The sequence below is a fragment of the Oenanthe melanoleuca genome, chromosome 6, assembly GCF_029582105.1.
Source record: "Oenanthe melanoleuca isolate GR-GAL-2019-014 chromosome 6, OMel1.0, whole genome shotgun sequence".
NCBI lineage: Eukaryota > Metazoa > Chordata > Aves > Passeriformes > Muscicapidae > Oenanthe > Oenanthe melanoleuca.
In genome coordinates, this window is record NC_079340.1 from 20,872,576 (window position 1) to 20,896,490 (window position 23,915).

At 36.1% G+C, this 23,915-nt stretch overlaps 1 protein-coding gene across 1 annotated transcript in view; it reads right to left on the reverse strand.

The window, feature by feature from the left end:
* The window catches only part of LOC130254936 (adhesion G protein-coupled receptor A3-like), a 256,225-nt gene that overhangs the window by 146,470 nt on the left and 85,840 nt on the right, over positions 1-23,915 (reverse strand). Inside the window, exons 3-6 of the mRNA XM_056495074.1 lie at positions 14,833-14,904; positions 11,017-11,088; positions 3,036-3,107; positions 2,101-2,264 (exon numbers count right to left, since the gene is read on the reverse strand). Of these exons, the coding sequence (XP_056351049.1) occupies positions 2,101-2,264; positions 3,036-3,107; positions 11,017-11,088; positions 14,833-14,904 (380 nt within the window). The remainder of the gene's footprint in view (positions 1-2,100; positions 2,265-3,035; positions 3,108-11,016; positions 11,089-14,832; positions 14,905-23,915) is intronic.

Genomic DNA, 23,915 nt, shown 5'->3' on the forward strand with positions numbered 1-23,915 from the left:
TGTTTCCAAAAGGCAACTTACTACTTTGGCTATCATGAGTAAGTAGATGCATGAGAAAGATTTGCCAGGAGAAATTAAAAAGATGATTTTTTTTCTCACCTCAACATATAAAATAAATCTAAAAAGCTGATGGCAAACTGCTCCCTGTAGCTATTCAGAACCCACACACTTTGAGTTTTTGGTTCATTCCCTAACTCTCCTGCAAAACTCTTTGCACATTTCTCTCCTATTTTTATTTTTTCCCCTCTCATTCTTCTTTTTCTTGCTCATCTTGTGACTGTGATATCTCATGACATCTTTTAGCATATAGAAGGAAGAGCAGTGACTATAAATAAAAATGTCTCATAGTACAGATGATGTTCACATGAAGGAGTTCTAAATTTTTAAAAACTCAATATTTTCTTTAAGATATGTTTAATTTGGTCAGCTCTGTGAATATTTCAACACATATTATTTATAAATCATTCTCAATAGCTATTATTATTTTGGTGCCAGACAGCCTTCTATTATGCCTAAGCTCAAATTAACTTACTGAAAATGAAATTGCTAAATGTTCTGGCTACCCAGCAGATACTCTGAGCACCATGAAATACCTGGCAGATATTACAGAGCTGGTGGAAGGCTCAGCAATTACAATCCCTGTAAAACTCTCTGTGGATATTGGAAGCAATGTCAAGCTACTGGCAGTCATTGCTATCCCTGTCAAGTGTTCTGTGGACATTGTAAATAGGAGTGAGAACTAGATGGGCATTATAAATTCTGTATCAAAGGTCTGATAGGGAGTCCTATTAGGAATTAAACTATGAAACTGAGAAATTGCTTTAATTTCCTCTGTAGAATTCAGAGATTTATAGTTACTTGTTACCTGGAAATACCAATTAACAGTCCTTAATAACTCTTCTGATCATTCCAGCATTTTTAGAAGAAGTACTGTGAAGATGCCCATGCTGGCTCCCTATAAAATGGGAGTTTGATATTTGAAGAGTATTGCAGAATTTCAAATGTTTGGTAACAAAGGCTACTGGAAATGTCTCTGCCTTTCACTCACAAGAGCTCATTCCATGTTTTCCTCCAGACACCTGTGTTTCCTTAACAATCCACCTGATGGATCATTTGTAGGTGGTATTCACATCCTTTCACATCTCTTGCAACTTACAGACATATGTACTTATTGTTAAAATTGTCTGTATCTATTTCTGTCTGTTGTAATTCTCATTCCAGTCAACTTCTGATCTCCCTTCTGCTATGAATATGTTTGTTAGCAACACACATCATCCTTCCTGTGGTTATTAGGAGAAACACATGAATCTCTTTTTGGCTGCAAAAGACTAGCAAACACACAGTCTCAGCAATTTTCTGTCATTCAAGCATGTCAAAGATCCAAAGATTCTGAAATTAACCAACTATGTGTGAAATTAGACTTTTGATTCTGAAACCCACCAGCATCATCTGAGGCAGCAATCTTTTCTCTGCATTGTGATACTTCTAAAAATCTCTGGTTTAATCTGCCCATTGCTAGACAATGCCCAGTGTGAAATGAGTTTTCTTTACTCATTCCAATTTTTTTGCTTTCTCCCTCACACAGTATCTATCATGTTTGTTATGGTAGAAAATATCCAAAACACATCTAATTTCTAGATCTTTAAATACAGAATTCATCTAACTGAAGCTCACTGTAAGAATTCTACTCATCCCCAGAAAGCAGTGCTATAGTTACAGGTTGATAAAAATAAAAAAAATACAAGAATTAAATTTGACATTAATATCACACTGTCAGATACATAGCTTGAAAGAAACATCATATAAACTGCAGGAATCCTCAGTTTCATGAAGAATACAATGTAGTACTAGCATATAGTTAAATGTTTTGTGTCATAATAGAATATTACTGAATACTTTGGAGAACAGTGGTGTTCTTGACACGAGAGACATGAGGTAAGAAATTTCTATTTTTCCTGTTCTCTTTCATTCTTAAATGTATCTTCTATGGCACATACCTGTCAGATTTATTAATTTTTATTTTTTGCATAATTTCTGGGTTTTTTATATTTTTTCTGGATTCTACTTTAACTTGTATTGCTAAATGAGAGTACAACTCACCACATATCAGCTGGTTTTCCTTGAGGTTATAAAGTGACAGCCCATGTAAAGCACTGGGGTAAGCACAAACTGTTTCCTCTGCTATTCTCACTGAAGCATTTCTGGCCCATTGCAGGACCCACCTTAGGTTGCAGTCACAGATCAGTGAATCAGTGTTGAAATGTCTACAGAGGCAAAGAATGAGCACAGTTGGTACACATGCAATTTCCATGAACATCCTTCCTTCTGTTGGATTCAAATTATCTAATTCCAAAGAGAGCTCTAGATAAATGCATAACTATGGATGCATGAATACAAAGATAGTCTGAGACAACCAAGACATGTCCCACTGTTAATTACTTTCATATTATTATGCAAAAATTCTGGGTTTGGTTCCAGAACAGCATCATTGACTACTGAAATAATTTTGAGTCTGTGTTACTGCACAAAACCATACTATAACATACTTTCATTTACTAAAATACCTCTAAGTAGAAACATTCAGTATACACTTTTAAATCTTAGGCAGGTACAATTAATATCAACAACTGGGAGTTATTATACTGTTAGTATAATTCCAGGAAAAATATTTAACATTACTGGTTTTGTGCAATTAGAGGCCTAATACAATGGAATGCATGGAACCGTGGAAAAGTATAAGATTATAAAGTATAAAGAGAAAACAAGGGATCCTAGTCAGGAGGACCAGATTGGGCTAGTCAGGAATTGGGATGATTTGTCAGTGTTATCCATTTTCCTGCAACAGGTAAAGATGGCATTTCATCAACAGTGAGCCAGACATGGATAACCAAATAATGCAGATTTTATTTCTGGAATGCATCTCCAGGAACAATCCTGTTTGAATTCATATTCAACACTTCTATGTTTATTCTAATGTATATTCTAATGTCTTTCTGAAGTATTTCAGATTTACAAACAAATGGAATGATACTCACAGGGCTTTCAGAGCCAGAAGCTCAGAAAAAAGTCCATTCATGAGACTTGAAAAAATATTCCCTGACAAATTCCTATTAAAAAAAAAAAAAAAAAAAAGCAATTTACTGTTGGTTATAACAAATACAAGAAGAAAAGAAAATTGTTACACAATATAACTTTCCCAATGCTAATTAAGAAGTTTTGCTTTCTTGACAACAGTGAAAACATATTTCAATGTGGTATGCTGGTTTTTGGTTTTGGTAGATGACAGTAATTTTTAAATCAATTCACACACTCTTGTTTTATTTTCACAGCAGAAATACACACAATTCACTTGGTCTCATAAGGAGGAACAATTCTACATATTTAAAAGAACAGAATTTGAGAAGAGAGTATTCTAGAATTCCTGTGAAATATGAATAAAATAATTGGTCAGTGAGACCTATATTGTATTTTTATGGTATATACAGAATGTCACTTCCAAGTTAAAAAAACAGAAACAGTGTCTTAATTTAGTAATGTTCCAAAGCATTCGGGCAATTCCTTAAAACAGTAATGAGTTTTCAAAGTAACTACACAAACAGTTTTATTACAAAGGACTTGAAACACACTAATTTTTCCCATCCTTGAATTAGGACATTTCCATTTTAATTACTGTTCTACTCTTTCTTGTCTTGATGGCTGAATGGCTCAGGCTGAATACTTGCAAATAGAGGCAATTCACTTTTACATACTTTAACAGTATTGCTCTGCCAGTGCCTCAGTTGTATGAAAATTAAATGCTTCATTGTCAAGTAACTTTCATTGTCTTTTTCTATACCCATAAACTTAAAAATTAGTGCATGTCCAAGATGAACATTTCAGAGAGTATGAATTACCTACTTATGAAATATTGACAAATGTTCCTTTCCATCTAGTGCCTGAACACTAGATGTGTTTAAATTCAAGGTTGATTATAAAAATTCAGTTATCAGGAAAATTTCACAGGGCTCTTCACTGGAGATCTGTTACAGATATAGGGGAAAAAAAAAAAAAGTAGACTGGCAAAGAAAATGGGTTCATTACTGATTTTACTTCCCTTTTGTCTGCAAAGTAAAGAATGGAAGCTAAACTGAAGAGTGACAGTGAGATCAAGAGCAATGTGCTTGCAGTGAGGAATCCATCAAGCTGCAAGAGATCTGAACCAGCTAAGGAACCAAAGTAAGAAAGACCAAAACTTGAGAACACTGCTTTCTACTGAAACCTGTCCAGAAACCTATGGATCAATGAATTCAAGGAAGAAGAAAAAACGTTTCTAATTTATAAATCAGTTTAAGACACTCTTGAAGCAATAACTAATTTCATTTTTGTATACAACTGAACACTTCAAAATTTCTTAGCAGTTTAAAACTAAATTCTGGTAACAGAGTATAAAAATAAACTGGCTCAGCAACATAAAGGGAAATTATTGAGTGACAATGAGATGTGTTGATATAACTCAACTAATTTTTAAGATTTTATCTAACAGTGCTCCTTCATACAGATGTGGTGCAAAGCTTTTGGAAGAATTTCAAGTGTGTAAATGTCTGAAGGTGGAAATGAATGTTTGCTTGTAGATACATATTTCTGGATGTTTATCCTTTATTATTTTGCACTTGTTAACTAAAAATACTGAGCATTTCACAGACTCATTTAATCCCTTTATTTAAAATTAGATGGACCTACCTATGTGTTTTTTGGATGTAAGGCTTGACAAGGCATATGCTGCAGCAGCTCAGTGAACTGAGACGTTAAAAAGACTAAATGATAACCCTGGCATTTACACTGAAGTAAATCAGAAGGGTTCCAGTAATATGAAAGCAGCTACATGAGTATAAACTTACTGACAGAGGACACTCAGTAAGTCCTGAACTGATGGGGGGAGAAAGCAATCTGCCCAGTCCTGTCCTTGCCCCTGCAGCACAGGAAATTTTCCAACCTGATGCAAACCCCAGGCTCTCCATTAAACAGCTTCATATGGCAAAACAAACAGAGCACCAAGACTGAAGTTTGGCAATTCCACTTGGAATGAAGGAAAGTTTTGTGTCTGGTCAATATTTCAGGAGCTGGGGACAAACTGTAGGTCATTTGCACAGTGCACACAGCAGGGCTCAGCAGATGTACCCAAGCACCTGCCAGAGGTGCTCATTTGGTGTGCATTGAACCCATGAGCTTTCAGGTCCCACCAAATTCACCAAGACATCAAACCAGAACTGACCTACACTGTGTTAACCAAGAAATTCCTGATTTCTGTTCCATTTACAGAAGATTGTAGAATTCCTGTAGGATTCCTTTTTACTTAGTTCTGGAATAATTGAGTTCCTGACAGTGACATCAGCAGAACAACAGCTATTCAACTTTTCATATTCTTCTGGAAATGACCTGGTTTGAAGTTTCCATATTTCCACTAACAATTAGCAGACCAGCATCATGTTCACAGGGCTGTGTGAGTCAAAAAGCAACACATTTCTATGTCCAGTAAACATAATTACAATACTTGGATATCCAACAGTGGGAATAGATTGTTTTTTAACAAAAAAAATCAGAAATCTCAAATCACCCAAATAACTCATGCATTTCTGAGCTGATGCAGCACTCTGTAAATACCTAGGTCTTTAGTGCACATAATTTACATTATATTTTAAAATATTGTCAAACACATGGTGTTGTAAAATTCCTCCATTTCAGATATCCTAAAACCCCACATTAGCTGGATTTAAAAGCACATTTGTTCAAAAAAAGTCTGTAACACGTAGTTTGCAAACATTTCAAACTTAACAAATTAATGCACTCCAAAGCTGATAGCACTTACTATGCCATTAACTCACTCCATTAATAGAAAGATGTGCTTTCAGTTTTATCAGAGGTAAAACATTTCAGTCTTACTTGGAAAGCCCTACATTTTTTAAATATATCAATACTTGTGCTTTTACAGAAATTAAAAAAGCACTTTTGCCAAAAGTTTTAATATAAATGACAAATGCCACTAAACAGTAAAAAAGAGTTACATGTGTCAAAGTACCATTTGAGGAAGAATACAGATAGAAGCAGAAGTATATGAATATGAAGAATGCTTCTCTCTTAAGAGCAGCATTAAAAAGCAAAAGTTGAATGCAATGGTAACAGATTGATCTGTGCAATAAACAAAGAAAGAAAAGTGGGACAGGACGTGCAAAAAAATGACAACTGAAATACAGAGAAGGCAGTTTACATTGGAATTTCCTTATTTGCTGAAATGTTACTGAAATGGGATCTGTTTGATTAACTGTGTTACTGTTCTTTATTTGATTTCTGGCACCACACAAAGTGATTAGTTGGTGCAATGACATCAAGAAAGTCACACAAGAATTTGCAGTATAATATTATCACAAAGCTAACTGCTGCTGATGATTCAGAGGCAGGATGAAGAGTAAATCAGATATAGTTTAATCAAACTGGAAGCAATGATAAAGTTTGGGTTTGAACCTCCAAAGGGAAGATCCAGCAGTAGCTACTTGTTGAAGCAGATTTCAGGCTCCAGCATTTTGAAACCTGAAAAGATAAATTATGAGGGACTAAAAAACTGAAGCACAGTGGCATCATCCCAGCTCTTAATACTTAGATTAAATATAAACAGAATCAATGTAGATAGCAGCTCCATTACCTAGCAGAAGTATATTTGCATACATAATTCTGGAACAAAGCACGGAAACATTGGGTCCAAAGGAGATTTAGAAGATTTGTTGCATTCAATTATGTCACTCCTAGTTAGAATACATGCACCTCATCACAGCATAAACACAGCCAAAAGGTAATGCAGTAGCCAAAAGAGGTAAACTAGTGTCTTAGAAGATGTAATAAATCTACTCTCATACTGAGGCCCTGCCAGCTGCATCTGTCCATATGACCTGAAAGCATTTTGAAATAACTTTACAGAGTAAAAATCATCAAATCCAAGAGGGTGTAAAAATTAGATCAATCTCAGGGAACACAATCAGAAGTCACTGGCTGCAGTAATTTCAGGGTCTGTATGAAATTTTAGGTTTCATTAGTGACTTCGAATTCAATTTCTGTTCCCTGACATACACATCCTGACTGCAATGGAGAAAAGTCTTCTCTACATTATCAAGAGGCTGACCATTCCCTGTGGTTTCTGTGTGTCTGCATGTTTAAAAAAACAACACAAGATGATCCTACTACTTCTCCTTTAATCAAGAATTCTGTAGGTTGTCCTACTGTCCTGGACTGCACAAAACCACCAAGCCCTCTGAGGAGTGTCTGCATAACCCCTGGAAGCCCAGGCAATCCTCATCCTTTTAGTGAAGTATTTGAACATATCTTTATTGTATCCAGTTTAGATTTATGCATCCCATCATTGGCCTAAACCACACTGTGCTAGTTTGGGCCTAGAGCAGATTTTCCAGCTCCAACTCCATCGCTTTTTCAAATTGAATTAGATTTACAAGATTGAGTGAAACACACTGTGCTATTTTGTTTCACCTGGCATTTGTGCTTGTAAACAGTACAAGAAAATCCCATATTTGTACTTCACAGAAGGCACATGAAAAGATTTATGTTCTTTGCTCCTTCCAGTGGCCTCATGGCTCTCCCTGCTGGCTTTGATATCAGCCTGCAAAGATGCTTCTGTACTTCATCTCTGCTAACATAACACAGGAGAGCTCTAATTACCAAATCAACAACCACATAAATCAACACATATGTATGCATCTTTACATTTCTCCTCCAGTAAATGGCTGTGGAGCCAGTTCCATGTGTAAGAACTTGTCATCTTTTCCTTGTTACAAACACTGATGCTGAATGAGTAAATGCTTCTCCATAACCTTTCCAAAGAACAGCTTTCTCATACCCCTCCTCAAAGGGCAAGTAAACACAATTCAGAGGTATCAGTAGCAACAGAAAGGTGACCTATTGTCTGTTAAGCATGTTTAAAAGGTATGGTTCTTCATAAACTTCCAAGAGAAACAAAGCTACAGAGTTGGAAAAGTACCAGGCAGGCTCAGCTTGCAGTCTGCTAATGACCACTTCTTACACCACAGGCACATGGAGATCCCAGTTCAAATAATTATTATCAGCATCAGGACATTACACAAGATTTCTGAGATGGAGGAACATGTGATACTCTGAATTGCAGGGGACTGTGGCTGTATTTCTCCACAAAATAATGACTCAACAAGAGTGGTGCTACTCTTGTCTTTGGTTCAGTAAGGAGGACAATCCCTGCAAGGCAGCTGTAGCTTTTGACATAGCAATCATGAACTGATTCACTTCAGATGAAAGGATAAGGTAGCCTAAACTATTACTAAGCCTCTGATTTCTAAAGGACAGACCTCTGAAATACTACTACTAATAAAACAAAGAAAGTAATTAATAAAGCACAAAGCCACATAGACTACAATGCAGGATGGACCCATTTATTAGGTCAGTGGTAGAAAGGCAATTTAAAACCAAAAAAGGAAAAATGGAAGATAGACTAAACAGATTAACAACCAAATCTTAAATCTTGAAAAAAAAATCAAATTTTTTAAAGATCAAAGAACAAGAGAGAAGATAACAGGAAAAGCTTAGCAAAGTGACAGGAAGAATTTAAGTTAAAACTTGGAAGGCAATCTAAGACATGTTGCAAAAGATATGTTAACAGTACTACTCTACTATAACTAAGAGATTATTAAAGAGCAGGAATTATATACAGCCTAAATTACCACATTACTATGATTTTGTCTTCTGTTCAGTCAGGTTAGGCATTTGGATTATATGGATTTATGGGAGAAACCCACACTATTATGGAAAGCATATCTCCCAAGACCACCCCCAGCATGACTATGATCTGCAGAACTAGTTAAAATTGAAAGAATACCCAGGCAAATAGGGGCCTGCAAGGTTAATTCCACTCACATGAAAACACCAGTATAACTTTTAATGATCATCTCCTCTTTGTGTAGCATCATCTAGATGTATATGAAAACCAAGAAATAATTTATCTTGTCTAGAAAATTAGAGATCCTTCTATATGATTAAAAGATATACCATCTATAGCTGCATATTGGTTTTTTTACCAATATCTGATCTGCCAACCTTTTTTTCCTTCATTCTTTCCTTTAAAACTTACTTCTAAAATACAAAGAGGCCACACTAAGAGGTCTCCAGTTACCAGAATCATAATTTTTTCACTGATGCATGGACATAATATCCACAAAAGCGTGAAGAACCTGGTGTTAAGTGCATTTCCTGTAAAACAAGGTAAGATAATGGACAAGATGAAAGGGAGGGGAGTAAGACATTACTGATGCTCTGAAGAAATGGTGTTCTGAGTGATTGCATTTAGAGCTTTCAACAATGACCCTGCCTCACAGCATTAAGAGGATGTGGACATGAAATCTGGTAATAACAAAACCAAGGTTTGGTCAACGTCAAGACAAACAAGAAGAGATGAACATTCTTAAAGATGAAAGGACTTGTAATTCATTAAGTAACATTATTCAAAGTGAAAAATGTCACTAGACTGTCACTTGGAAGCTACACTTAAGAACTGCCTTATTGAAATTTTTTCCATAAACTGGGGGATCAGAAAGAAAGCAATACAGCAAGCTCTGGATATACAGCAATTCCAAAATGAAAGTTAGACCCACAAAAAGACTGGATGCAAGAAAATACAATGTTAATGTCTATGTAGAGGGAACTGGTCAGTCTTTCTCTGGTTCTTACAGCTCAGAAATAATTTGCCAAAGCTGGGACAGATACTCAGATACTACCAGAAATAGCAGGGATATAGCAAATCTGTACAAAAAGGAGCTGTAATGGTGGGGTTTGATCAGCCCAGTAACCACGGGCAGCCAGCCTGCACTTTGTGCCTTTTCCCAGCATGTCTGGCACCAGTGAAGGGTGTGGGGACAGACTGACACATTCCTTCCTGGGCTTCTGAGAAAAGGCATAGTACAGCCAAACACTGTCACAGACCAACTGCTGTGCACTCTCTGGGAATCAATTTCTGTGCTTTGCCACCACGAGACTGATGTTCTGTACTGAACTTGTAATTCACTTTTAAGATGGGGTCTTACAGATATGTGAAGGGAAAATTCAGATCTTTCTGAGAGAGAATGGGTTTGAACAGTTTCTATTTAGTCTGTTCCCAGCATCTAGAAACACATTCCATTTAATAACTGCACCACTTTGAATCAAACTTACCTTCCAAGGTAATGTGGCATTATAGTCACTGTCATGGTCCCTGTGCTCAACAAAAGCACACACAGAAACCCTCAACAGGTGAGCTGGGCTTGCCTAATTTGGCACATCATCTGAGATGAGTAAAAACAGGGGCAGTTTGCACCTGTTCATCACTCTTCCCATCATCTGCTCTCCTTTGTTTCCATCAGGGAAGAGCTGGCATAGCTCCTCTCATTAATGGCATCTCTAGGAGTGCCAGATTTCAGCCTGAGACCTGGTGTTATCTCGACCTCATGGCATGTCTTTCTAGAAGGATTTCCCTGTTTGTCCAAGGAAATGCCATAGCTGGCTGCAGAGGACGAAAATAAAGTATGAGATTTGTCACACACTATGATGTATTATAGGAATTTATTTCTCACTCAGGAATGAAGACAGATCTGAATGAAGTTACAGAGCCCTCCTGGGCCCAGCCAAATGCCCATTTAAACCAGGATTCTTCATTTGAAATGTCTCTTTCCCAGACAGGACATTTACAGCTAACTTTAATTGTTTCTTAGACATGCAAACAGAAATTTCATATTTAGCCTATTTTTAATGTGGAAATGAAATTTAGTTTTTTGCAGTTCTGGCAGATTTTACAAGTGAAATACAGAAAACATAATTAAAATCTCAATTCATCACAATCAAAGGTTCAGGAGAGGGGCCTTTTAGTACAAAACCTACAACTTTCTTATAATGCAATTTTCTTGCCAACTATACTCAGGTCAGTCATGTCTCAGTTTAGATTTCTTCTGTTTAAAACAAAACTGCTGTTACACTCACAGTTTGTGAAGATTGTTAAGTCCAACAAACATTTCTGGTGTTAGGCATCCAATTCTGTTATTTGAAAGATCCCTGAAACAAACAAAAATCCCATGAAACCTTAAGTCTGTTATTTATATACACAACTATGTAATCACACAAAGCATCTATATTTTTAATAATTAAGCAATTAGAGAAATGAGAAATAAAACCTTTTCCCAAAATGTAACATAACTGAATTAAATAAATAGCTTCTATATTAACATTATTGAACAATATTGCACAAATCATACTGTGACTTCTAATTGCATTTAAATGGGATTTTACATATATGCAGCAAATAAAAGCAAATTAATATTACAAATATACAGAATTTTCTTCATCTGAGTTATTAGCACCTGTGGTTTTTACTTAGGAAGAATACTATGCATTTTGTTTCGTGCAATATTCAGCCAAAATTGACTTTTTTTTTTTTTTTTACTGTTTACTCATGTTTCATCTAATTAACAGCAGCCTTTCTTGCTGAAATCACAGAAACCAGAAGGCAATTAATTTTTGAGCTAGTGAGGTCAGTTTAGCTAATCATTTGGCAAGCTTTTTAAGAGCAATATTGTGGCTTTCTGAGAGCACAAACTAAAAGCCATTACATTCCATAACTTTTGCCTGCAGAAATCTGTATAAGCCATAAATGCAACACAGTGTACAGGATGCTTACAGGAAGGAGACAAGGACAGGAATAAACAATTATATTGTGGTAAAAACAAGAATAATGCCCCTTGGTAGATTCTGAATTTGAGTTTGATTTTTATGTATTTGGTTTTCAACCTTAACCCAAATTTTCTTTTTTACCAAGTACATTTTTTGAATGATTGCAGTTACCTAAGGATTTTAAGTGATCATGCAGCCAAGAAAAATGTCAAAATTTATCTCAATGTATTTTTTTGTTTTAGAATTAGAGATAGTTTTCTGATTCCTCTATTACATTGTGCAGATTCCATATTTTTCAACTGATACATGAGAATACTAAAGTAATCATATGGAAGACTAAAGGTTGCAATTTGACAAATCCACTTACTGCTTTCATGGGAACACATCCAATTAGCTGGAAAATGAAGGCAATCTCTTTAGAGTTCACTATACAGTCATCTTCTATCAGACAAAGAATTTATTGTTGTGCAAGTATATGATGGAACATCACATTAGAATGAAAATATTTCTTAAATGCTTGTCAAGGATATTAAGTAGGGAACAGCTAAGATAATAATGAGAGTACAATGTAGTGCAGTAATTTCATGTTAGCATTATTCTTTATGTTCTCCTAATAAAAGCTACATAGGGAATCTAAAAAAGCAAGTTTAAATCAAACACATTATATATATATGCATCTATAGATCTTTCTATTAGAAGATATGAAGAAGAATCTACCCAGTATTCTTGAAAGAAAGAAAGCTTTACTTTTTCCTAGGCAAAGTCTGAACATATATGGAAGAATTGCATCACAATGTGGGTCATAATCTGAATAGCAAAAGCAGATTTTGTCTGTACTAATCAATACAGGTGCATATTTCTCTAAGAGTCGCTCACACTAAAATCTTATTTTTACCAAAATGAAAGAATAAACACTATTTTCTCTAAGTTTACTTCAATATGTGTTATTTTCATAAAAAGATATGCAGCAGTGGCTGAACTTTCTGTATTGTAAAATATGTTTTCAAAAAAAACAAAAAAATTAGCAAAAAGAAAAGGCAACTTGTAACACTTTCCCCCAGACCTGTTACATTAAACACAATTCAGTTCATAATGTACAAAGCTCCCTTTCAGAAGTAAAACATTTAACTTACTAATGCTGACTTACAAAGTTGATGTTAGGGAAAAGAACTGTGTTGAATAACCAAATGCCATAATCTCAGTGATTCATAAATTTTCAATTTCCATTAATTTTGTGTGTACCTTTTCGAGCAAACCCTGGAAATAATTCAGTTTGCCATTCAAACACAGATTACAACAGCTCTCCAAATCATTCACAGAAAACACTCTGACAGCCTGTGGCTTGTCTGCCTGACTTGCCACAGCCATTTCTCTGGCAGTTTCCCACATTGCATCAGCTTCTGCTTTTCTCAGCATCACTTGTGTTTTACACAGGAAATAAAAATATGTGAATGTATAATCTTAAAGTAATTACTGCATTCAGTATTCAACAGGAGTTTACACTATTTATTCCATTTGCTCTAATGTCTCCTTCCCAACAGCTGGACACTGAAGGAGGGAAGATATTTTCTTGTGTACTGTGGAACTACATAGATTTGTATCAAATGTGGCAGTCCAGGAATTAAACAATTCTCTGTCTCTAGATTGCTCCCAGTGCTACTTGCTCACATCAGGTACAGGGATTTTTGAGATTTGACAAAACTCAACATTGCCACTTTGACTGTGCTGAAGAGTCTTTTCTCTTCCTCTTCCTCTTCCTCTTCTCTTCTCTTCTCTTCTCTTCTCTTCTCTTCTCTTCTCTTCTCTTCTCTTCTCTTCTCTTCTCTTCTCTTCTCTTCTCTTCTCTTCTCTTCTCTTCTCTTCTCTTCTCTTCTCTTCTCTTCTCTTCTCTTCTCTTCTCTTCTCTTCTCTTCTCTTCTCTTCTCCCTTGATTCCTTTCTCCTGGCTGACCCAAAGGCTCCACCTGTGCAGTCTGTGGATGTGCAGCCCATGACTTGCACAGGTTTCCTGCTTTTCCCACAAGAGGTCAGGGTTGTGTTATTAGAGTGCACGGCCAAAGCAACAATTAGTGCTCATTTTTATTATTGCATTCTACTGTTATCCCATACACAGAGCCGGCAAGAAAGCTTCAAACACAATTTGTACTAAAAATGAATGTAAAAATGCTACTCTGACTTCATTATTATTATGCAACCAGCTCTCTACTCAAAATTGTAAATTTCTCCTTCTGTGGATTTGCATTCCTTCTCCCTCTCATCTAAATCTTCCCATCCCATAAAATAACCTCTGTGTTCTCATAAGACAGCACACATGATGGCTAGGAAATGCCTGACATGTCCTGATGGCCTAGTTAGCCAGTGCATGGATATTTGGAAGCCATCATTTGGAAAATTATAATCAAAGAAGGGTTCATCTCACTTTTCCTTAGGCTGAGAGCAACTAAGGAGGGTCTGTAGTCCTTGTTAATTAAAAGAAAAATGCCCAGCTGTAGAGTCCTACTAACTTAGATATTTTTACCCTCTAAAGTGTAGTTTAAAAATCAGTCAGTGCTTCTGAAAGTACTATGAGAACCTAATCAAAGACAGATTTGCAAGACTGATGGACTGTTTCCTTAGAAAACCATGGTGAAAATAAATATCAAGCAAAGTCAAGGTCAATGTTATGGAAAATGGCAGACAAATTCACAGTATGACTAAGTTTCCCTTTTAATAATGTATTTTATAGGGCTGATTTATGATAAAGGAAAAAAACAAGAAAGAATTAGTGTAGCAGAAACCATTGTTTGCACATATCTGAACTGTTTAGTGTTATTTCTGATTAATGTCTATAGTGATATATCATCTGCTTAGCCATTAACTACCTTTGTAGGCATTACTTGTTAGGACACTTACTGGAGAGCAAACTGATGATTTTAAATGGGAAAAGATAAAAAAGAAAATGAAATGGATGAAAGAAGGGAAAGAAGAAGAAAAAGGCATGATAAATGTAAAAAGCAGAGTGCATGATTTTCTATTTTACAGCCAGTGCCCTTATTTGATTATTGCTTGCTGGCATATTTGAGTTGCCCAAGGATAGAAATGTCGATACAAACACAATTTTCAGAAGAATTCAAATGGAATTAATACTTACAGGCGCTTCAGTTCTGAAAGCCCATAGAAGGCCCCTGGCTCAATTGTGCTGATCAAATTATTCTTCAGATCTCTAGAGAGACATAATAGGAGGAGCAGTTAATTATCATTTTACCTACTTTACCACTGTTATACATGTGGAGTGTGAAGTGCAATGCAATTCTAACCTTTATCTGTCCTAGATAAAACTAAGAATTTCTTTTAAATAGTAGCATCAAAAAGAATACATCATCTGCAGTTTATAAAAACATATTTTTCCAAGATGGTTAAGATTAAATGTTTTTAAAAATCTGCTTGTTTTAATTCTTCTTTTCCTATTTATACTTTTCAAAACAAGCTTGCCAGCCATTCTTGCCCCAGGAAAAAATGGTTTAATCAATGAGTGAATGAAATAATTAGTCAGCAAAGCAAGTGCCTTCTAGCTTGCTTATTCATTGTGCTGTGCACTTTACACTTAATAAATTTCTCATTTCCACTTAATGTAGGCAAAGCAGTTGGCATGTGAGACAAACAGACAGGTCAGGTTTCTGTTCTGAAATACAGGCAGCTCCTCATATTTGGCAGATTGGTGCTTCATTTTGCACTTGCTGACAATCCAGAGGACTGGCTGTTTTACAGATAAAGAATATTTCACTGGCATTAGTAATCTTGTCTGCTCTTGACACAGAGCTTGGGGCCATGACACTGCTCTCAGCCCAGTCCCCACAGAGATTTACCACTGAACTGTCTCAAAGACCTTTGTGATGTGAGCCCTGAGGAAGTGCAACCAGATAAGCAGGCCTGGGAGAAAATGCTGAGCATTCTTGTAGGCAGTGTTCACTTTCTGACAATCTGCAATTCATAGGGAGCAACTGGTGCTCACCAATTTCAGTGCTGCTTCTCAGGCTGGCCACTCCCAGAAAGCACAGCACAACATTGCTGGGCTCTGCCAAAGCAAGGATGGATCAGCAGCCACAGGAATAATCTTATTTGTGACTTTTTATTTTACTGCAGATAAAATGCACACTAGCTGAAAGCTCGAGCCCTGTGATTGGCCTGAAGGGCAAAATTTCACCCCAAATGTTTATTTCACAGGAGGATATATTTTATTTTCAAATAATAAATAAGTGTTTCTGCACTTTTCTAGTCATTTTTTCAGATCTCTTGAATACAGTTCCAAAGACTTGTGCCTCACACCCATTTCATTATAGCAATGATGTTGAGTGATTTGTCCCTAACTAAGATCTGAGTTGTCTGTAACAGTCAAGCTCAGCTTTCAGCCAGCAACACCAACAGTGTTTAAGAAGTCTTTAAGAACTGCAAGAAGCTTTAGGGTGATTTTATTTTTTAATATTTTGTGGTCAAACATTTTCATCTTAGTTCCCTGCTATCAGCAGCAGCTACTAGATTTATCTTTCTTTCTCTTCACTTGCTTCAAAAGTTCTGACCATTTCTTTAACTGTGATTTTTCCACAACTTATCATAAATAAAACTGTTTAAACAAAAGTTCTGTACCCTCTTATCCAGAGTCAACTTGCAAGGACAAGTCTTTTGTTTGGCCAGAGTTAATCTACATGAGTGTTTATTTCTTTGATGATTTAGGGTCTTTGCTCTGTGGGTGAGTCAAAGCCTCATTTTTTTAACATTCAGTTATTCAGCACTAAACATTTGTGTCCACTCTTTTTGCTTGTACAGTATGTTAAACATGTAACTAGTCAGGTCAAAGAAGTTCTTTCACTTGCATCTATCCATATATCTATCCATATAAAAAAAGACTGGAAGAACACTGTTTTCATCATGGAACAGCTGTATTCTCACAACTCATAAGACAAAGCAAAAATCCATCTCAAGCTTTACACTGGGACACATTTGTAAGCAAATTGAAAGGCACAGTCCATATGCAACTATGTGCATTTTAGGCAGGGGAAAGTGCCAGTTTTAATAATTAATTTTTATATAAATGATATACATTCTGTGTTAACTGACAATTCATCTAAATGTTCTGCAAGTTGCCATTGGGCAAAGTGATCAGTTCTTGTAGCCAACAGCACAGAACAAATATAAAATAGTCAGGCTAAGTAGCAAAGTGTTGACAGGTGAGTTTAAATGACAGTCAAAATAACCAAGTAGACAAAAGGCCTTCCATTTACTGAAATTTTCTATGTTCTAGTTTATGGAAATTCTGCCCTGTTTCCCCATAACTTGTAACCACAAAGGAAAAACCAGCACAATCCTCAACTATCACCTACAGGAATTAAAAATTTAATGTTAGTAGAAGGCAGATCATTACATGGAAAAATGTCCATCACTTACACTGTCACAAACAAGACATCTGGTCTCCTTATTTTGGAAATTACACTTAAATTAGGTAGGTCATTTTTGTAAGGATATTCTCAGAAAATTGTAGGTGATTACACTGCCCACAATTCTGGCACTTTCTTAGTAATTAGTATTATTGCATAATGTTTCCATATAACTCTGGCCTAAGAAAACTGTGTTTTCTTCCTTGTCATCATTGAACACATCTTTTAATGTGATTAAAATTAATAAATAAAATTATCACAACTGTTAAACACTTAAAATTCTTACTTCTGCATTGGGAGATCTCATTTGCTTCCCACCCACTTTTATTTTCTACTAAATTATTATAATTAAAATATTAAATTAGCATCTCCCATTTTCTGATTTAGGAAAAAGTTTGTCATATTGAAGCCTTATAGCAATTAGAATTAATTTGCACTGAGCTAAATAAAGAAACCAGAGTAAATTTGGTTGTATGTTTACATTTTTTTCCCCAAGAATTACTGCTGAGGTTTGGCAAAAGTTCATGATCCAAGGCAAGCCAAAGAGCAGCCCAGGCTGGGCCACACACATGCACACACACCAGGCAAGAGATTTTGTCATCAACCAAGGCAAGAGAGAAGGGAAGAACCCCAGTATCCTCATATTGAATGACCACACTGTGACCCAGTTGAAGTCCAAAAAGAAAGTATTTTCTAACTAATAGTTATGGTTTTCCATCATTTCTGATGCAGCTTTCTAACTTTAAAGCATCTATTCTGAATCTGAATGACGTGTCATTAGTGGTGTGGGAGTATTGACCTGAAAATAAATCAAAACCAAGTGCCATGCTCAAGTACAGGCACAGGGAAGCTACATGAAATTTGCTATAGTCATAAAAACTGCAGCACTTATATCCAGGCTGCAGAGCTGCACAAAACCAAAATGGCACAATATATACTGAACTATATTTCCCCTAATATCATTAGAGTTGCTAGATAAACTTCCTGCATGGTACTCTGATCTTAACTTGACCTAAATAGGTAGAAGAACAATACAAAATGGATTGTGTTATCATTAAAAAACAATCTCCAATGGTTACATAGGAGACTTTCCTTTTCACCTGCAAGTCTGAACTTAGATAAATTATATACAATAACCATTAAGCACTGTCTTCTTATTTGTAGGTAATTGCAAATAATAAGCCCACAGGTAAATATAATCAAGGATGCCTTTACTAAGAACCACAAGCTGCTGGAAATTTATCATTTTACACATTAAGCTTTCAACTGACTTTTACTCACTGAAAACATTTAAGAGAAACCTTAACAAAATAGCTGACTTGAGGAAGAGGAATTTGTGTTTGAAGTATTCACTTCCTGATAGCTTAGCTGAGAGGTAAATGAAACAAGAGGAACAGGCTCCTAATGGGACTTCATAAGAGCATTTAATAACTACTCCAGGCCTCTCAGCTATTAGACATCATCTGTGGCCAAATCCCCGATTACCTAAATGAATTCCTGAGATTCTTGATGCTTCAAGGTCACAATATGCACTTACACATCATGGAACATAGTGGGGAAAAGTTCCCTAAAGTATAGACAGTCCATTTACAAAAGAATCAATTTATCTTAAACTACATTCTAATACTTTGTACCAATATCTTTACCTTCAGACATTGCATATTCTTCCTCCAACTTACAATGTAAGTACTGTAGATATTTTGAATGCATATTCATAACAAGAATATTCAAGTAATTCCAGCACTTTGTTCAAATTCCTGACATTGATACATCTTTCATAAAAAATTATAGGTTGTACCAAGAGGACATCTGTGTTTAGAAAGCTGTCATTATGGTGCTGCAAACTTTCCAAAAAAGCTCTGAGAAGAGCAATCAGTTGTTGAGCAGATGCCAAATACCAATGAAATATGACTGACTTTCCACATTTTGCATACTACTATGAAACAACAACAACAGCCAAAAAAAAAATAGATAAGGTCATATCTTCCACTTCTTTCTCACGTGAAATATTACAGCTAAACCACATGTCATCTTTGCCCAAGAAATGAATGCAGACTCAAGATCTTTGAAGAAAAGATTATGGCCACTGCGATAGGAAAGAGGCATGGCCAAAAACAAGAGTTAGCACCTATTCTGCCATCATGACAGTGACAGTCAGGGCTGCACTCCTGAATACAAGAAACAAGAATTAAGTTGATATTGGAAAAAACTTGATATTGTTTTGAAGATATTTCAAAGGTTCTCATCTATACAGGAGCCAGTAACTTGCTGTACTATCATACACAGATATAATCAAAACTTATTTTCATCTCCATTGCTGGTAAATGCATTGTTGACCAAACATATCTCACAAAGCAGGCAGGTTAACTAGTATCAATTACCTGGTACCATCATCAGTAACTAAATTAACTAAGGTGCTTCCATGGAACTGCAGAGCTCGTTTGTTGTCTTTTTTTTTTTTTTTTTTTTTTTTTAATGATGAGAGTGGATAATTAACTTATTTTCCAGAATCAGAAAAGTTGTGGTTATGTTTCAGTTAAGTTCCAAGAGATGAAGACAAAACTATTTTCAGTTGGAAACATCAGATAATGAACATAAAACATGCCCACAAATATGGACAATAATTGTCCAATAATGGCCTCCTTTCCAGACACAGAAGCTGTTGGTTTTTTGTTTGCTTGCATGTTGATGATGCATTTTCCTTTAATTTTCCATTTTCAATCCAAGCCATTACTGGCTGGATTCCCTAAAACAATAGATCCTAAAGACTAGACAAAAAAATGACTGCTGTCTGCTCAAGGTGCTAATGAATGATTGGAGGTTTCAGACCCATCACTTGATGGCAGTTATGACATAAAGAGCAACAGAAAGGTCATCACACTTTGGTTTTTAATTTGAGGCTGATGACTCATTCACATCAAATGTGCTGTGGTAATCTGGCAGTTATTCATTATTTAGGAGCATGCCTAAAAGTGTAAAACAAAGTACTAATAATGGCAGCTGAAACAAAACAGAGAGGCTTTATGGTAGTTTGCTTGCTCAAAGAATCCCATAGAATGTTAAAAGTTATTTCATTTTCACAGTAATAGTCATAGAGCAAGAATGTAAGATTTGGGATATTTGAACTGAATGAGCAGCATGTCAAGTAAGAATAAATGACTAAAAAGCTTGGTAAAACAAGATAGTAGAGTACAAATTTGTTGATACATTTCATAAATGTATATGACAGAAAATAACATTTAAAAACATTAGCTAATGCAGTTTCATTCTAAATATAGCATTGACTAACCAGAATATAGATGCAAAAATATTTGGCACCTGCCTCTACTTTCAGCATTTGTTATTGACAGCTCAAAATTAAATGCATTTTCACATAAAGAAAAAATCATCTACATTTTCCAGATTCTTCTACTTTGGCATGTTTTTAAGAAATAAAAATCCATCATTCCAAATATAGGTAACTGTTCCTATGTGTTTTCTTTTTGATGCCACATATGTGGTAAGATCCCATGAGGCACAGAGCAGATGTTTGGCACTTGTGACCTGGGGACTGAAGGCAGAGGGGCTGTGCCATCCAGCCCCCTTGGATCAGCTGCAAGGGGTAAAACAAGCCTGAAAGGTCAGGAGAAATGAAAGCTGAGAGCAGATAAAGTGGGTTTCACTGTGTACAGCTCTGCAATGTCATTATGCTGATGACAATGGCAGAGCTTGTGTCTGTCCATAGCCATGGAGAGACGTGAGGAACACAGAAACCTTTGGCAGCTGCAAAGAGCCAGAGGCTTCCTTGGATTCCACACCTACTGGGACTTCTCCCTGAACTCATGCCTAGAAGGCAGTTCAGCATGGGTTGTGTTTCTTGACATGTGCCCCACTCCTCTTGAAAAAAGGCTAAGTGCTGGGGGAAGAAAGAAAAAAAAATGAAAAAGAAATGAGTTCAGATATTAATTCCAGCCTGTGAGAAAACTGGAAAGCAAATGAGAAAGTAGGCGGAAAAGTATCCTCAACCTTTCTGTTTCTTTTTTATTTTTAAATGAAACAGACAAATAAAATGTAAAATAGACATGTAGAAAGTGGGTAAAACATACTTTTACTGAGAAAGCTTTCAGCTCCAGTTGTAGGAGTTGTTATTCCACACTAATATTGTGCTGCTTTGGCTGTTACAGATTTACAGCAATGTGTATTCAGCATTCCTAGGTCAAATTTCAAACTCTGGAATCCTTGCACAAAAATAACATGAAATGTTGGAAAAGTGCATCTGAATTAACCTTTCGTCAAAAAATAGGGATATTTTCATTTTTATACCAAATTATCAGAGGTATCAGCATAATGAAAATGTTTTGTTAGATATGAAAACCTTAAAATAGACATCTATCATATAATGGAATTGTGGGTAGGACTTTTTTAAAGGAAGTATTTGATTCTTTTTCTGTTACTGTATCAAGACTGAGTTGGAAAACCACAAGTGATTCTTTATTGAATTTCAATTTGAGCTTTCATGACCTGAAACATCCAAAGAAAAGAGGAATGGATTCTAGCCTGAGGTGTAAAGGAAAGATAAGTACCTGCAGATGGCACACAGATTAATCTGAGGTACTTTTGAGCCAAAACTAAGATAGCTTATTATTCACTGTAGATCAAGAAAATATGAATCATCTTTCCTACAACATTTATTTCATTGTACTGTTTTCATAATAGAGAAGTAGAACACTTCTAAGCCCAAGGTGAATCAATTAAAAAATGCCAAGGAGCAACTTCCTCTTTCTTCCTGCTTACTATTTCTACAGTGTTTCATTAAAAGAGTAAGAATCATAATTATCAATATAACAAGATCACAAAGAACATAAACACTGACATAGACTCTGGGTCCAGGGATCTGCAGCAATTATTCAGCTCCTGATGGGAGATGGAAAGGACAAGTGCAATAATCTCCACCCATCTCCAGGAACATCATTCTCCAAGCTGTTCCTCCTATTACCTGGAACATGGCAATGCCCAGATACATTCCAGCATCATATAGAGAAGGAAAAGCCCTTTCCAGAAAAGGGGAGAGAAACAAATACAGACACCATTTGAACACTTAATTCAGCCAGTGTTAGAGGTGACATTAATTGCACAGAAATCCTGTCAATTTAAACTGCCAGTAATAGTTTAAGGATAAGGCAAGAATTGCCCATAAGCAGTTTAGCTCAGAGGAATTAAATCTTGCTGGAAGGCTGGTCTGACAATCCTTTATATAAACTGGGTCTTTGGTAACAACTGAGACAAATTTTAGTTTTGCAAAAACCAACCATGTGTGCTAATGAGAAGGCCTGCAGAACTGTCCTCTGCAGAAATAAGGGTAAATGTGATCCCTCTGCAGCACCTCTGCAGAACCTCCTGGAGTATTTTCAGTGCACAGTTTATAAATTTGCACTTTTCTGCAGGTAAATGTACGAAATTTTAAAATACTTTTTGCTAAGAGTTCATGTAAAATACAGGTGAGCAAACTACAAGGCTGAAAAATAAGACCAGAGGTTCTAGGTGAATGTGTAATTTCTACCCATTCTTTAAACTCATTGCCATATACTTTATATTCTGTATAATGTAATGTGTATGTTGAGATTCTCAAGAAAAAATATTTTAAAGAAATTTAAAAATCTTAATTCTTCTCTCTCAACTGCCAATATTAGTTTCAAGCCAATAGAAATATCGATTAGAAATAATAAGAAGTTGGCACATACTTAACCTGGTCTCACTTGAAATTTTCAATTCTTTTTCAGTGATTTTCATGCCTTGTTTCGTCACCAGTGTTTCAGGAAAAAATATAATGTTTAAAGATCAATTTTCTTCTGCTTATATAAAAGGTTCAGTTATTCAGCCTTAGGATATGCAAAGATTATTGAAAAACCTAACAAAAATCAACACAGACATAACAACACACAATAGTAGCTGGGGCCACAGGAACACCCACAGGTCTTCACAGCCAGAAAGAATACAAAAAAATGGAGGAAACAGGAAAGGAAACACAAAAAAAAAGGATGCAGGGAAAGAAGGAGCATGTTATTGTTGGAGACCATTATTGCTGAAAGCTGTTGGCATGTTTTGAAAAGTTATGCATCCCATCCTTATCAATCCTTCCCACCACACAGAGTAACTGAACTTCTTTTCCCAGCTCATTTACTCATACCTTATTTCATGGCATCCCCCTCAGGCCCTCAGAAACAAACAGTGCTTTATTTCCACAGCTTTCCTAGGCCAGGCTTGGGACCCAGCTATTCTGTCCCAAAATAATTCATTTTACTCATCAGACCCCCCTGCAGGCCCTGGGGCACACAGAGCTGCTGGTCAGGTGTGGAGAGCCCCACCAACCCCTGCAGGGCTGCTGCAGCTTGGGACAGAGACACCATGGGCAAGGACCCGTGCCAGTCCTCAAAGGGACTTGGGGGGGCCACTTCAACACCTGCATTTATAAATCTGCACTTGCTACATCTTAAAGGATGACAGCATCTGACACAAATCACGTGTTAGCTTAATGACATCACTATACAAAATGTCAGATGAATATATCAGTGTGGTGGGCTGACCTTGGCTGACTGCACATCAGACTAAGAGAAATATTTGTGGTCCTAATGGGAAACAGAAGCCTGGATATTAATAAATTCATTCAAGTGATGTGCTGAAATACAGTTAAACTATGTTACATAAATTAAAAAAATCCCAAGAAAAAGAAATCATCCATTTAAGCAGCTCTATAAACTAGCTTTACAGGCGAGTTTATTTTATATTCCTGTCATTTATCACTATTTAATTCTTATGTAGAACA